The sequence below is a fragment of the Xyrauchen texanus genome, chromosome 27, assembly GCF_025860055.1.
Source record: "Xyrauchen texanus isolate HMW12.3.18 chromosome 27, RBS_HiC_50CHRs, whole genome shotgun sequence".
In the NCBI taxonomy this organism is placed as follows: Eukaryota; Metazoa; Chordata; class Actinopteri; order Cypriniformes; family Catostomidae; genus Xyrauchen; species Xyrauchen texanus.
The window spans coordinates 12,514,260-12,531,752 of record NC_068302.1 but is presented as its reverse complement, the minus strand read 5'-3'; the positions used below and the strand labels follow the sequence as shown (position 1 = coordinate 12,531,752).

General features: G+C 37.1%; 1 protein-coding gene across 1 annotated transcript; it reads left to right on the top strand.

The window, feature by feature from the left end:
- The first annotated feature begins 12,883 nt into the window (after positions 1 to 12,883).
- Positions 12,884 to 16,614, top strand: LOC127620905 (charged multivesicular body protein 4c-like). Its single transcript, XM_052094249.1, has 5 exons — positions 12,884 to 13,183; positions 13,805 to 13,982; positions 14,069 to 14,183; positions 14,935 to 15,061; positions 15,206 to 16,614. The coding sequence occupies exons 1-5, from the start codon at positions 13,000 to 13,002 to the stop codon at positions 15,268 to 15,270; spliced, it is 669 nt and encodes a 222-aa protein (XP_051950209.1). The 5' UTR covers positions 12,884 to 12,999; the 3' UTR covers positions 15,271 to 16,614.
- Positions 16,615 to 17,493: the final 879 nt, after the last annotated feature.

The window sequence follows — 17,493 nt, the reverse complement described above, 5'->3', positions numbered from 1 at the left end:
GTAAAACATGAATAAATAATTCCACTCCACCCTGTCAAAAGCGTTCTCCACGTCTAGTGAGATTTCTGGGCTTGATGACCTAGATGAAGTAAGGATTACATTCAGAAGACTCAGTATTATTGGATGACAACTGATGACCTAGTATCAAGCCAGTTTGATCTGATATAATGGACTGAATATCAGCCTTTAAACATTTGGCAAATACTTCAGCTGGTAACTTAACATCATTAATAATTAGGCTAACAAGTTTGTAGCGGTCACAAAGTTTAGGGTCTTTGTTTTTCTTTAATATTAAGAAAATCAAAGCTTGTTTTAGGAAACCTTGATCTAGGGAATAATTGTATAGATATAATGAGGAGAATAGTGGAAATCTTTAAAAACAAATCCATAAAGGAAGCCATCAGGACCAGGAGCTTTGTTGTTTTTCATGGTTAAAATGCAAGATGCAAATCTCCTCCAAGCTAAGAGGCTCATCTAGGTGACTGGCTATATCTGGGCTTATTTTAGGCATTTCTAATTGAGAGAGGAAGGACAGAATAGTAGCAATGTCTGAGCAGGCTTCTGATTTGTAAAGATTAGAGTAGAAAGAAGAGAACTTAAGAGTTTATTTTAACTGAATCCATAGGAGTCGAAGATCTGTTCCACTCAGTTACAGCCGACTCCGAGGTGAGCAGGGTACAGCATCCAAAAATGTACTCCTTGCTTGTGAAGTAGGCTCTTGATCTTGTTGAAAGCTGCACGTTTCCTCACCAGCTCTGTGCTGAAATTCTCATGCATCTTGATTTTGTGGCCTTGTAAGAAATGTCCTTATGAGATTTAGCCCAACTCATGACAGTTTCCTTAACAAAATATCAGTGAAATCTGATGATCAGCAGACGTGGAGTTTCCTCTGTAAAGCTGCATTCACACTGCCAGCGACATCGCGCAAGAGAGCGACACCATCCCATTTATTTTCAATGAGAGCATAGCGACTTCCAGCAACACAAGCCGTCGCGACCGTTGGCATCCAGATGTGGGTGTGTCCAGCGATGCCACAAAGTTGAGACAAGTTTAACTTTATTCAAATGAAGAGCGACTTACGGGAGCGACAGCCAATACGAGAGTAGACGTTAGAGCTCTAGTGACCCTTCTCTCGCTCTCAGCTCCTGCAGTAATGGAAAGATCAGTGGACCCACCCTCTGCAGCAGCTCATCAAACTGGGTCCTGTCAAGTCTGAAGTACTGCTAGAACCAGACTTCATCCAGCCACAGCTCCTGCACCAGCCGGTGGTACTCACCACCGAGATTTAATTGTTTTGTGGACCCAGACAGACCGGCGTTTGCGTTTTCACCGCAGATAAACAGCCGCGATGTAAGAGCACAACTTGTTTCTCATTCATCTTTGATAAAAAGCACTTTACGATTGTGAGCTGCATGGATATGGACTCAGCATCCAACATTTTGCTGCATTCTTTACCGGTCTGCGCATGTTGAACTTGAGTCTGTGGCTTATGCCGGTCCTTGTAGATTTGCTCATTTTAAGTGAAGGTTCCGAAGGCGGGTGGTTTATAAAATGCAAAAAGGTAATGAATTCAACTATTGATACAAATAGGGTGTATTTTGAAAAAAGTACATGAAATACACAGAGCTGAGACATGTTGTGTCCTAACACTGCATTACCAAACCGGAAGCCCCCACCCCCCCCCCAAAAAAAAAACGAATCATATAGTTGGTGCTTTACTGCATCCCTTTTGCAAAATCCTGAATTCCAACTAATGCTAAAGGCTGAAATCAATATCTATATGGAGACCAACTGATCCTCAGTATCCTCTTTGGGCGTGGCTTGGGAGGCACTTAAGGCAGTTCTTAGGGGCAAGATTATAAAGTATGACTCATTCACCAAAAAAAAAAAAAAGCACAAGAACTTGTGGAATTCTAAGAGAATATTAAAAGTGCCGAGGACGAGCTGAAGCACCAAATGTCAACTAATGGCCTCAGAGAATTGACCCGATTACAATACAGCTATTTTGTCATGGAAGGTGGAGTTTTGGCTATTCAGGGCAAGACAGTCATACTTTGAGTCAGGGGACAAAGCAGGGAAACTTTTGGTTTATATATATATATATATATATATATATATATATATATAACGAAGTCTTTTTCTAGCATTCCTTCAGTGAAATCTCCTTCCTTCCGTGATATTCACCTCAGCCATTGGTATAATAATGCTTTTAAAAAAATCCATCTTGATCTTTATAGTTTCACGTCTTTGTCTACTGATGCTGATTTTTGAAACTTCGTGGAACCATTAGAACTCCCTAAACTGACGACTGAGCAAAAAAATATTCTCATGATTCAGAGATAAACTTGGAGCTTGGCGAGGTAATTAAGGCCTTGCCTACAGGCAAGGCTCCAGGACCAGATGGCTTTGCCGCTGAATTTTTTAGATCATATACTACAGAATTGGCTCCACTTTTGCTAGAAGTTTATACAGATCAGGTTGGGCTTATTCGGGGCCGTAGATCTTCTGATTAACATTAGACGCTTCATCAATATCATGTGGTCAGTGGCAAATGACCAGACTCTGTTCGCTGCCATCTCACTTGACAAAAAGGCACATTAAATTGTAGAATGGGATTATCTTTTAAGATTTTGAAAATATATGGCTTCAGGAATACTTTTATTGGTTGTAATAAGTTACTTAATAGACACCCGGTAGCAGTGGTACAAACAAATTGATTCATTTCAGATTTTACTCTGAATAGAGGCAACCAGTAGGGTTGCCCTCGTTTCCCCATTATTGTTCTGTCTTGCCCTGGAACCATTAGAAGCTGAAATAAGAAAGGAGGATGATGATTTTCCAGGTGTGATGGCGGGAGGTATGGCACATAAGATTTTGCATTTAATAAAAAAAGGTTTTCAAGTGATGTGGGCAGGTGGTCTTCATTACATTTACCTATGATTGGGAAGATTAACATTATTAAAATGAATTGTATTCCAAAATTCAACTACCTGCTACAATCTCTCCCTATAGATGACCCCCCTCTCTAATTTAAAGCTATTTGATAGCATAGCGAAGTCCTTCATTTGGAATGGTAAACGTCCCAGATTACATTTCAGCAAGTTGCATAGGGCGATTAACAAAAGGTGGGTTAGGCCTACCCAAGATTTTGTTTCATTATTTTGCATTCGGTCTCAGCCATTTGGTTCATTGGTTGCTTCCACCTGAAAGAGCCCCTCCCTGGTTTTGTATTGTATAAAAGGAAGTTCTTGCTCCCATTTCGCCATCGCAAAGCCTTTCTATCAAACTAACAGAAGTTACACCCCGTTATCTCGTATTTGCACTCGGTATGGACAAAAGTGTCCAGAGTGTTTAAATCTGACATTTATTTAAATGTTGCTTTGAGCATATGGATGAACCCAAAATTATGTATTAATAAGTCCCCTTTCTGCTGGACAGACTGGATTGTGAGGGAGGTTAATATGCTCGGTGACTTATGAGAGTGGAGTGTTGAGATCCTTTGAAAATATGGTTCAGCATTTTGGGATTCCCTGGTCTCAATTCTTAAGGTATTTACAGCTGTGCCACCTGCTCTTATTTTGGGGAGTTTCATATTTATTTATTTTTTTTCATAAGCTATTCTGTTTCAAATGTGTGAATCAATAAAGAGAGTTAATGGAGATAAAAAGCACTTACATTACATTTTCTTGGGGGGGTGGGGTGGTAATTGCACTATATCGTGAAAAAAAAAGTTTATGCTTAAAAGCGTATACATATATACAAGTCAGGTATATGAGGTATCATTTGAAAGCCTAGAATCTGAACTTTTCAGAGATAACCTCTGCATTTAATAAGGCCTAAAAGCATTCACGTTGAAAATTAGCGACCATAGAGATAATGGGGTAGAAAGTCCTACACATAGCACCTAAATGGACAAGTAATGTATCAAATGAAAGATCTCATTCTCAGGATGAGAATGTACAGTTTATTTTGCTGCCCTAATAAGAAGTAATCTGTAAGTCGAAAAAATTCTTATGCGCCATTCACTGCTGCTGTAAGACCCCAATAGTTAAACTTCATATCTGCTTTTATCTTGGGAGGTTTTCTAAAAAAAATTAAGGCATTTTTTTACTTGTCTGTGAGCTTGCTTGGCTGAATAATCTTGTTATATCTTAGATGTCCAGAACAACATTTGAAATACAGCAGTAAAAACATGCTAAATAAATTCAGAAAAATATGTTTTTGACTACTGATGATAAAATTATAGATCACTACAGAGGGAAAAATCTCAGATTTTGAATACCACTAAGATTGAGCTTCTAGTCCACTCAGAGGCCGAGATATTCGATGAAATAACGAGGGTGGTGTATTTTTCTAATGCTTGTTGTCATCTGGTGTAATGAAATAAGATTTCCAAAGTGAGGTAGAGTGAAGAGAAGAAGAATTACATGATTACAAAGGCCCTGTTTCGACCTGGTATTAAGATGCGTTTCGGGAGCTCCAATCACATGTGGTTAGGTGAGATACATCACGGTTTAGTTGTCTTCGGATTTGGAGGGAAGGGTTATAGAATGATTTTCCGGACATTATTCAAAAGGAATTGCAAATTGTATTTGCAATTGCGTTTTCAATTTGTGGACGCATAAAATGTGACATAATCCAAACGCAATTGCAAATCGCTCATTACCGTTTGCATTTTCGTTTAAGTGAACGCACAGTGACTGCCAGATTTCAAATGGAAAAGCAAAGTCCATTTGTAACTGTGTTTCCCATATCTTACGAGTTTTGGCCCTGTCATATTTAAATAGCAATTTTAATTACCACGTCTGCTTTTTCACTTTCTCAGCATCGCGTATGTAGCCAGCCAAAACTCAAATGGAATACTAATTCCCTTAGTATTTCCATTGATGCCTTACACGGAAACCTGTCAATCAGGGTCAAGGGTGGGATTATGCTATGGGGCGTGTTTGTCTTGGGAAGAGACGTCACTCACAGTCGACGGTCAAGATCAAATAAACCGGCGTCTGTTCAGGGCATCACCTCTTTATTTATTTTGTATTTATTTTAATGTTTATTTGACAGGGACAAATGCATAGAACATTGCTTTAGAAAGAATAGGCCTACAAAGTAGAAGCCACTCATGTATGCATGTTTCTAGCCATGACTAATTTGCAACCCCTGTCCCTGGTTAGGCTTATAAATTTAAAACAAAAATTACAGAGTATTGAGTTTAAGATTTATAATTAATAAAATACATACAAATACATCCCATATATGAAATAAGATATGGGCTTAAGTAGATGTGGAAGTCACTATAAATCAAAGTCTAGACATATTTAACAATACAAGAACACAAAAGGGTGCATATGTCTGTGCGTGCTCACATATGCAACATTATGTTTGTATGCATTGTATATGTCCTACGGAAGCGTATTGCATTCACTTGAGAAAAAAAAATCTACTCTGTTTTTCTGAATTAACGACTTAATTATCTCAGAATTACGAGATAATTTTTCATTAAAAAAAATATTGAGATCCCTCAAAATCCTGCCAGGAGCTCTATTTTAGCTGGATTGCATGGAAGTAAACATGTCCCGCCTTTCAAGTTTAATCCGGTTTTATTTTACTTTGGGTCTGAGACAATATATAGAGATATATTTTAAACTTGGCCTTCAATACAAAGACATTACTGTCTATGACATTTGTAATACTGTCATGGCTGAGACACGCTTTGATCTTCCAAAGGACACTAATCAAGCAATAGACTTGTACTTGCATTTAACACGAGAACTACCGGAATTCTAGAACTACTAGAATGGCCATAGTGGTCATTCTGACCGTTCATAGACTGTACCAAATGTCATGTCATATTTACATTCGAAACTTCTATTGAGGTTTTTAGAATGAAGCTTCTAATGTCTGTCGTCATATTTTATGGCGTCATCACCCTAAAAATGTATTGAATAAAATACAATAATATGGATCAAATGGAGCGCCAAGCGAACGCAGATAGTCCTACATAATACAATCTTTTTTTGTAATATATAATAGTGCTAGACTATATAAATACATAGGCCTATATATTAGCTGCTAGACTGCCCCGGAAGGTGCGTGCCTCGCTTTGTTTTCAGCAAGTTTTTTCCACCACAGTGAAAATGTTTTCGAAAGTTTAAACGCCAACAAACATGGATTGAGGCGGAATATTTCGTTAGATAAAAACATGTTGTGAATTTTGGAAATTATTACATCTATCCTTTTTCAAAACATGTTGACTTTTGGACTTTACAACGCTCTGGAGTTATTGGAAATTGGAAACAATCCTATGCAGCCGCCACTGGAATCAAAATCCATGAATAAATGAATCTGTTATATTAATAATAAACACCAGGACACGAAATTTTAATTCTAATGAATGTGAAAATGTATTAGTTCATCGACAACCACAGAACTTGCTATTGTAGCTAATTACAGATACAAATTTGATTATTTATATAATTATTCTCCCCATAGCATAATCCCACCCTTGACCCTGATTGACAGGTTTCTGTGTAAGGCATCAATGGAAATACTAAGGGAATTAGTATTCCATTTGAGTTTTGGCTGGCTACATACGCGACGCTGAGAAAGTGAAAAAGCAGATGTGGTAATTGAAATTGCTATTTAAATATGACAGGACCAAAACTCCTAAGATATGGGAAACACAGTTGCAAATGGACTTTGCTTTTCCATTTGAAATCTGGCAGTCACTGTGCGTTCGCTTAAACGAAAATGCAAACGGTAATGCGCGATTTGCAATTGCGTTTGGATTATGTCACATTTTATGCGTCCACAAATTGAAAACGCAATTGCAAATACAATTTGCAATTCCTTTTGAATAATGTCCGGAAAATCATTCCATAAAGGGTCTCTGTTTCATGACAATATACATCAAGGAATGATGTCAACAATGTCAGAAAAGACCAGCGCAAGATAATGATGCGTTTTTTCACAGATGCTGTTGAAATTGAATCCAAGCACAAATGCAACATGTCAATCAGAATGATTTAAAAAAAAAATAATTTTTAAAAGAGCAATTTTTTGCAGTTAGACCACAGTGTTTGTGAATGGTGAGCTTTTAATAGGAGTGTGCAAAATTTACAAATGCACCAGAGTTTAAGGGGTTAAATAGTATTTTTTGAAGGGTTTACAGCATTATGTCATCATGACAACGAAGTTGTAAAACATTACACAGGAAAGCTTAGTAAACAATTTTAAAACAAAAGCATATTCACGCATATTGTTTACGTCTTGTGGCAATACTTTTGAAATCGTGAGCATTGTAAGTGCCTTACTATAACCCAGAATGTTTTAAAGAAGGAACGAGTTCATGGGCATTGTGGTAATCAATATTATTTCACAATTGCTGTCGACTGAGCTTAACTTCTATTGAACCTGGAATATTCCTTTTAAGTGAAAATATCCATTAGTCAAGAGATTAGTCAATATTGGTGAGCCATGTGATACGACAAAATAATTGAGCATGTTTTAATGACAAGAATGAGTTTGCTATTGGTGGTGGCGTAGTGGACTAAAGCACATCACTGGTAATCAGAAGGTCGCTGGTTCGATCCCCACAGCCACCACCATTGTGTCCTTGAGCAAGATGCTTAATCCAAGTTGCTCCAGGGGGATTGTCCCTGTAATAAGTGCACTGTAAGTCGCTTTGGATAAAAGCGTCTGCCAAATGCATAAATGTCTGCCAAATGCATAAATGTAAAATAACTTGCAAGACACAAACGGTTTTTTTATGACTAATAACGCTTTGTGATTTTAAATAAAACAAACGAGCACGAGCATCCATCACTCCACGCAGATGTGCCAATAATGAGCGGCCTCGCGAGACAACGTTTACATTTTAAAAGTGCAACAAACTCACTTCAAATAATGTTCGTCACAGTTACCTGGTGTATTTTTTGAAGCTTAGAAGCATATCCTTCACTGTAGCTACTAACGGGCTCAACCCCGTAGTAAGTGTTTTGTGTCAGTTTAATTATTGCTGAGGAACACCTGTTAATTTTAACGCTTTCCTGTGTGGACCAATTAATCGTCAGTCTGTGATAACTTCTAATCGATGTTGGTCCACGTGAGAAAATAGTTCGAGTGAAGCCTGCATTATTAGTGCAATGCACATTTGTCAAATAACCAAGAGCTGTTAAAATGATGATTATATGAACAAGGATATTGTTATTTTGTACAATAGCTTGCAATATTTGTCTAAAAAATTCAAAATAGTTTAGATATTTTGTATTTATATAATTTATATAAGTTTCTTGAAGAAACGGATCTCATGAACAGTGCCACAATAGTATATGATTTGGTGGCAACCTCCTTTTTTTAAATAAAGAGCGAATAGCTTTGTTATTGTTTCTAACTTGTAAAAAAAATAAATAAATAAAATGATTTTACCACACACAGTATTGCCTGGGTTGATTAAGAGTAAGTCAGTTCGATTAGTCACACCTCTGCATATAGAGATAACAAATGAATTGCACAAAATATAAGAGAAAATAACTTGGGTGTTACAGGAAATTTAAAGTGTAAAATAAATTAATTATAAGATATCCTTTAGAGTTTAACAACTGACAAACCATAAATATCCCTTTGTCTAACCTATTTTTTTTTTTTTTTTTTTAAATACTCTTCTGCTTAAACAAAATGTTAAAATTATTCCAAATGTAATACCATTGTTGGGGGAAATTGTGCTTGTAAATCATCTTCCATGCCAATAAAGCTTGCCCATGAAAAGCAGATAGTTGGAATTTTGTCTATTTTATAATCACACACAGAAAGGCCACCAAGATGGTCAAAAGCAAACATAGAAATAAAGTTCTACAAGTATAAAGTAAAAGTATTTTAGCCAATCCATTTTGAAGGCAAAAAAATCAAATAAATCAAGGCCACCATTTTTATAAAAGTTATTAATCACAGATATCCAAACCTTGGAGTTGTGCCATGACCTAATTTCAGTTTACTGCTTCCACAAGCATAGAGTGTTTTCATAACATTAGTAAAAAAAAGTTCCCAAAACCAAAATGTTCTTTAAAATAAAAATATATAAAGGGATGCTCAACAGTGTTGATGGCTTTGAAAAAGTCTAAAAAGAGAATTAAGCTCTCATCCATTATAAGGTCAGAGTAATCAAAAAGGTCAAAAATAAGTCTAATATTATAAAAAAATATGTTGATTTTTCATAAAACCAGATGGAGAAAGTGTGGGGGATTTTATCAGGTATAATCAATGTAAACATTGTTGATTTGTACAACAGTGATATCTGACATGTAGTTTACTGTGTGTGTGTGTGTGTGAAGGCCTGTGGTCGTGATGGAATGTGTGCTCAACATATGTGTGACTATTTGAAGGTTTGTGCAGAAACAGGAATAGCCTTGCATGTGTGCTCTCATGACTGCTGGGAGAATTTATGTCTTCCAAAGGTGGTTACTGTCCACTTCTTAAAATGGTCAGACCAGAGTCAAAGAAGAGAATGATAGATAATGCATGTTTAAAAAGTATAAGCCCCACCTTGTTTGGGGAGATTTAAGTGAACAAAACCCAGAGTTGTTTAGTTGCTCTGCAGACTGACTCGGCTTTTTATTTGTAATAATAAAGTCTAATTTTCTGGAATCAAAACCTAAGAATTTGAGAGTGATTCTTCACAGATTTAGGCAATAAACTACAACAAAAGAAGCTCAGAAAAAAGTTTATAGAATTCACTGTGATCCCATCATTCCCCAGTGATTTTTATTTTTCAAGAGAGAAATTGCTTCCTTAAATTCATCAGCAGTAATTGGGGAATCACACAGTATTTATTAATCTTGACTAATAACAAGAGTTATCTGTAATAGATCCATCAGTGGTTAACTGAAAGATAGAATTGTATTTACTCAAGCTTAAAAAACAAGCAGACCTCTGTTCTCCATACTCTAGCCACTTTTGCCTTGATCTAATGAAAGCACCTTTTTCCCACATTCTATATATACCATGTAACTTATTTTGAAAATCAGCTAAATGTGCTCTCTAACCTTCTAACAAACTCTAGCAATAGATGAGATTTCACTGACTACATTTACATGAACAAAAGAAAGTGGGTTATTGCAAGAAAACGTTATTCCAGTTTACAAGCACAAGCGGCGTACTCTTTACTCCCATATACATGGGATCAGTAAGTAAGCAGCTTTCTCAACAGCAATGTTCCCTGTGACGCTTGTGTAAATAACAAACATGGTATCGAGGAAGTCTTCACTATTTGTTTCGATATATCTTCCATTGTAGCTGTGTTTCCTTAAGTTTCTATTGTGACCTGCAGCTGAATTGCGCTTCAATAGTGGGGTTTACCTCTTACGTAAAACTCGGGGATTCCCCCAATGTATGAGATATATAAGCAAACGTGAGGACTGTCGATATTTTACATTGGTGTGTATAAATGGGTTGTGTATGTGCTTTTCCCACATTTCCCAAATTCTGAAGGTATTTGGAATCATGATTCTGTGAGATTATTTCCCAATAGCTGTATCCTGTTTGCTTGCTTGACCAAGAGTGTGAATGACGACATTTTTCTCATGCTAACTAGGTCTATCCCATTTTTCCTGTGATGGTTCTTGATGGCTCAGTTCCATTTTTGACTGGTTGCCATTGTTTCTGACTCAATCACTTTCAGAGTATCGTGAATGCAATGCCTAGGTGTGAACCCCTCGAGCACTTTAGGGATACTATTTATGTAGATTAAGCATGCTGGAACTCACATTCAATTTTCTCATCTCTGTTTCACCCCTGTGTGTAAGGCCAATCTGAATAAGTCCTGCCAACTGAATGCCTATAAAATTAAATGTATGCTTTGCTAACCATGCGTTCAGACCAGAGGTGGCGAGAGTGTCAAAATTCACTCTGGCTGCCCTCCCAACAACGCTATCGAAGATTCGTGGACGCTCTGACGTAGTTGAAATAGGCAGCAACATTAATTCAGAATGCTTGGTTTCGTGAACTATATTTAAAGGGGCCACAAAATATCCAGACATGTCGACCAGTATCTTTTTGCCGACATATCACAAGAAGTCTATATCCTCATGAAATCTTTTAATATATTATTATATAATATTATATAAACCATAATATCCACTTCATCAACTCACCTGGCACACCAACAATTTCAGACACCTTTGTCCACGCATTGGTTTTAAAAAAAAATATGTATATATATATATATATATATATATATATATATATATATATATATATCCCTGTAAGCAAACAGGGACAGATCCACGGCAATAATCAGTTTCTCCTCCATTTTGTCTTTGGAACTATTGTTTGGTGGGAACCAAATTTGACACTGTTGTGTTCTCTAGACTTTGCTAGAGCGGAGCACTTATATACTCCAATAGGTTGCCGCCGAACCACGTCAAAGCTCATTACCATAATGTTGCCCGCACTTGAACTTTCCTCTGACCCCCACACCACCAGGGCTGGACTGGGAAGTGAAATCGGCCTGGGATTTTACATGGTAACTGGCCCGTTGGGGTGTTTGCTGTCCTTTTCTGCATATCGCGGTGCCGTTTTGTGGTCCGTTCTACATAAGGCGCCATGCCCGCTCGGTTCTCCCAATGGCCAATGATCGGACACAAAGTGCGTCGGCCCACCGGGAAAATGCCCGGTATGCCAGATTACCAGTCCAGCCCTGCACACCGCCCAAGACACGCCGCACCACTTCTCGCCGCCGAGAGACACTGGCTGCAATAGAAAATTAATTACTTCCGTTCGATTAAATGCTCTCGAGGCCTCTGGTCTGAACGCACCATAAGTTAGACTTGATGACTGCAGCACAACATGTTCTGACGTGTAAACTGAGGCTCCTGATCTCCTACAGTAAAAAACCCTGTGGAAACTTTATCCAAGTCTCCTGGTGTTCTCTGAGAGTTTCCAAAAACGCACATGTGCACTCTTCAAACACCCATCGGAGCGCCACTTGTGTTTGCATGGCCACATAAACTACGTTCTACAGTAGAAAACTATGTGTGTTAAACCGCTTCCTCTTAATCCCTTAAACGGTGTAAGGTAATCAGAAATTAAGGAAAATCTCATTTACATTATTTTTGTATTTTTAAAAAGTTGTGTGGTAACAGACGTACAGACCAAAATTGCACATGTTGTAAGTCATTGACTGTGTCTCGTGAGACACAAAATTGTATTCCTGCAGGGGGCGCTTGATGCTCTGAAACCCCTATCCACCATGCATCCACATTTAAATATCAGTGTTTTAAATCCCTTTGGAGACATTTTACACTAAATATTTATTTTGAATAAAAACTGACAATTGCAAGGATTCATACCTGTGAATGGATATCAGCCTCAGCATTATCTATAAAAGCATCCTCATCCAGTAATAATAAAGTACTGTGATTGGCCCATCCTGACCAGAGCACAGAAAAGTAACGGGTATAATGTGAAACTGCCATCTAGCTAAAGGGGGATTGCCCAACACTAGTTGGGTGATACCAGCTGGTACAACACAAGCGTGACGTCAGTTTTTTTCTGATCATGACAGACTCACAGTGTCGCCATTGTAAGGTACCTTATACTAAACTATTTTCAGTTTTAAAGGTGCTGTAAGTGATTTTTTTTTTTTTCATGGAAAAACACACACACAAACACGCACACAATTGCATCCATGTGACGTTTTGATTTAGCTAAATTAGAATACAATTTTACTAAGTATTTCCCAATCTAAAATTTTAACAATTCCAATCACTAATAAATAAATTTATTTTTGGCCAAATTCCAAACATTTTTAATAAGACTTTCCACCTCTGTGGAGTTTTTTGGAGCGATGATATGTGTCCAGTCTGTGACGAGTTTCATGACGTCATCGGGCCTGAAGGCGGAAGTAAGGAAAACAACAGAACACGGAAAAGCGGAGGACGTTCTTGTTAGTGTCTAGAAACATACAGTCTCAGGAGGATTTTTGGGTTTCCCGTACTTAAAAACAAGATGTCCGTATTCGGCAAATTGTTCGGCGGTGGCGGGAAAGGCAACAAAGGCCCAAGCCCACAAGAAGCGATTCAGAAACTCCGCGAGACAGAGGAGATGTTAACGAAGAAACAAGAGTACTTAGAGCAAAAGATTGAAGCTGAACTATCGACGGCAAAGAAAAACGGCACGAAAAACAAACGAGGTATGTATTTAAAGATAAACATACGCGTTATAGGGATGGTTTGCGTCTGATTTGCTCTTCTGTAACTTAAAAGAAGACGAGTCCCCTCTCTCACCCTACCTGTCGTCGATTTCGGTGGGCTGATTAGTTAGGAAGCTACACCCATGCGTTTCCTACCTTAAACTGAGACATATTCATTAATTTACTTCTTAATGTCGATTATAAGACCTCTGTCTAGAGGTAAGAACATTGGTAGAGAAAATTTAACTTCAGGCCTGCCGTCAAAGAATTGTATTCAAGAGTTTGGGGCAGATTGAATGTCATATCACTTAGTTACGTCTATTTGTGTCATGTGGTCTGTTGTGAAAGAAGAGCCATTGACAGGAACCATGAACTACATCAAGGGACATGGGCTGCCCAGTGCTTGTTTGGATATAGTTGAATGTTGATTTCGTTGATCAAAGATTTACAGTTTAAAACCGAAACTCATTTTATTTATTTCAATTTTGACAGTCTGCATGGTTTGGGAAGGCAATGACATCTTCTATATTTGGAGTTTACAAGTTTTTTGTATTAACAGGTTAACCTTTCTTAAAATGTATTTCTGTGTATGTTTCTCCACAAGTTTGTTGCCTTTTTAAGCTGCTTTACAGGCCCTGAAAAGAAAGAAGCGATATGAGAAGCAACTTGCTCAGATAGATGGCACTCTCTCCACCATTGAGTTCCAGCGAGAAGCATTAGAAAATGCTAATACGAACACAGAAGTGCTTAAGAACATGGGCTTTGCAGCTAAGGCCATGAAGACAGCCCATGAGAATATGTAAGATATCTGAAATGTCACATTGAATGCAATTGTAGTGTCCAAATATTCAGAAGTTTATTTTCCTGTTTGCCTTTTTTTTTCAGGGACATAGACAAAGTGGATGACCTCATGCAAGACATCACAGAACAGCAGGAGTTGGCACAGGAGATTTCTGATGCTATTTCACGGCCTGTTGGTTTTGGAGATGAATTTGATGAGGTAAATCTAGTCAAAAGGAACAAACTTGTACTGAGAAATTTTTTTAAATAATTATATGCACAGTTCTACCAAACTAATCACAATGTTTAGATGTGGACCTTTTCTTGGATGTTTCCGTTAACAGCAATGTGCCATACATTCTCTTCAAAAAAGTTATTATGGATGTTGTGGATTTCACTATCCTGAACAATAGGATTCGGCCAATAGTGGATTTTGCCGATACTGATAACTTAGGTGGTGGAAAAGTCAGATAACCAATTCATTGTCCGATAGTATTTTTCAACCATAATCCCAATAATAATCATAAAAAAAGATGACGGGGTGCATAACATGGAACGTTTACCACTAAACAAGCCTGAAACACACCAGGGACTTTTCTTTTTAAATGGTGTAGACTTGGCTCCGTTACAATTCCCTATATTTAATATTTACCAAATTAAGCTTTTTATAGCCCATATATTATTATTATTATTATTATATTCATAATTGAAGTTGGAGAAACAATGTATGTGCTGATGGGGGATATTTCTATGTAGTTGCATTTTCCTTTGCATGCCTTCGCTTCAATAAAAAAAAACTCAATTTTCAGAGGAATACGGAGAAATAAATAAAAATAATTATTGTCAGCTATCGTCATAGTTTTTTGCCAATAACCAATAGTTCCAAAAAAGCAACTATTGGCACAGATTAATCTGTAAAACCGATATATCAGTCTACCTCTACTGAACAATATCATTCTTGTCCTTTCTAGGAAGAGCTCGAGGCTGAATTGGAGGAGTTGGAACAGGAGGAGATGGACAAAAACATGCTGGAAATCACTGGTACAGGGGATCTCCCTCTGCCCAGTGTGCCTTCAAACCCATTACCCCAAAAAACAGGTGTCAATTCTTTCTATACTTTCCAGTACATTCCAACATGTTATTAGATTTAGTTTTGTTGTCAAATTAAAAGATTGGCTGGTTGTTAAACAAGTCATACTCCTGTAACCTTCTGTCTTTGTGTTTTTATTTAATTTTTTTTAGTCCAAAAAAAGAGAGAAGAAGAGGATGAGGATGATATGGAAGATCTTAAAGCATGGGCCATGTGAACTTGCCCCAATCAGACACTCTCATTGCTTACTTTGGTTGGCTTGAATGGGCAAACCTGAGCACCTTCAGAGGGTTAACACTACAAAAAAATTACTTCAAGAATTACCATATCTCTTGAAGTATGGCTAGGATAAGTCCAGACAAGAGTTACAAATGACAATGGATATGAAGCAGGATTTCAAAGTTAATCAGACAATAAAATCTGATGACAGAAAGACAAGTGAGAAGACCCTTAAATATTTTACCATGATTATTCAGATATTGATTGGTGTCTAAAATTTTCACTTATTTGATAGAGAGTTAATTTTAATTTTCTACTTTTCAAAAAATGTGTAGTTTTGTCATAAGCATGTTTGCTGATACACAACTGTGTTTTACATCATTTACATGCTCTATTTCTCAACCGATTGACCTTTCTCATCTGCTAAATTAGATTGATTTGGTACTTGTTTACTACAATCTTTGATATCAGTGTGTTCTGTTAAATTAACGTAATTCAGCACTTCCAACTGCATAAACGTTTTTACCGTTTATTGACCGTGACATATTACAGTTTAGTAACAAACAAACAAAAATATTAGAGTAATTGATGTTAGCTATTGCTCCATGAAAACAAATCCTCTTTGACTACCCTTCATGAATTATGTGGTGCTTTTTTTTTAATATTTGCAAAAAAAATCCCATTTAAGTGCAGGTCTTGTCTATTATGCCCATTCTTGGCCAAATACATTAATGTGCTGAGGATTTTGTCTGACAGTAGATTGTTGTAATTATTGAAATATACAAAATAAACATTATTACTTTTTTTTCTTCTTTGGAAGCATAAACCTTTTGCTGGATGCTGTATCTATTCAGGTTGAGACATAAGTGGGATTTGTGTACATTTGTATGTTTGAACATTTTCAGATGGCTTATTTGAGAGAACATTAAACTTTTGGATTCCTTTGCTCTGGTGATGTTATAGTTTTTCCGTGGTAAAGATAATATCCTTGATCTTGCTAAAAAATAAATAATACTATTTCTCCAATAAAGTAACTTCTGTCTTGATTCTTGCACTCCAGGCATATGAACACTTGTGCTAAGTGCCTTAATAATTGAAATGCTTTTGTAACTTGAGTGGCATGTCTTTAAATGACAGGCTGTGTGTAATGCCTGATAGTTGAAAAGGGAGATTCATGGAAATATGGGGCAAGGTGTGATGTATGTGTATATTTTCTTTTCACTGTCATGCCTGTGTATTCCTGGTAAAAAAAAAAATATATGTGTTATTATTTCCCCCTCTTATTTGAGTGGTTTTGGGGTGGGGTAATGATTTTCAATAAAGCATACTGCAGTTGAATTTTGCCTTTTCTTCACTTGTGTGCTGTTTTCAATTGATGACATAAACATTTACATTTATGCATTTTGGCAGACGCTTTTATCCAAAGCGACTTACAGTGCACTTATTACTGGGACAATCCCCCTGGAGCAACCTGGAGTTAAGTGCCTTGCTCAAGGACACAATGGTGGTGGCTGTGATTACCAGATTACTAGTTATGTGCTTAGACCACTACACCACCACCACTCCAAACATAATAGAAACATTATATGTTTAAACTAAAATATAAATATATAAGAACAATGTAACACATATATGAGATGTATTTTTAAGATATGTCGTTTAACTCCAGCGCTGAGCAAATTCTGCGCAGTACGGAAGTCCGGACAGATTCTTTTTTTTTTTTTCAGATTTTTATTTGTGGACACTTACGTGTCAAGACTATAACGTGTGTTCGCGTTATTGCGCCTAAACACGTAATTTCGCGTACAGACGCCTATGTTTAGTCCAATGGCGAGACCGAAATGTTCCATTGTTTCTATATCAGAATTTCAGAGCATGCATTGTGATGGGGACCTAAACATCTACAGTACCTACGTCACTAAAGAATAATGTGTATGAAGATGACGTACTGTCATGCGTGACGTCATTTCCTCTTTCCAAATACGTCAGCGCTATCTAAAGTCACGTGACGAGGCGTTACGAACAAGATAAAGGACGACTTTCAAAATACATAGTGGAAATATGGCTTTACGAAATTTCATGAATAATTGTACACGTGTTTTTCAAGAATGCGCTCACTTGTGTATGTATAAAATTATGCAGTGCAATTCTTACATCAATAAACATTTATTAACATTTATTAACAATAACATTTTAGTCTTACATTTTTTCTCTCTTTCAA

Bases quoted from the DNA above. Each gene is read 5' to 3' on its own strand.
- LOC127620905 (XM_052094249.1), top strand. From the start codon at position 13,000: ATGTCCGTATTCGGCAAATTGTTCGGCGGTGGCGGGAAAGGCAACAAA. The intron at 13,983-14,068 runs GTAAGATATCTG...TTTTTTTTTCAG, and splicing joins AAGACAGCCCATGAGAATAT to GGACATAGACAAAGTGGATG. The intron at 15,062-15,205 runs GTGTCAATTCTT...AATTTTTTTTAG, and splicing joins CCCATTACCCCAAAAAACAG to TCCAAAAAAAGAGAGAAGAA.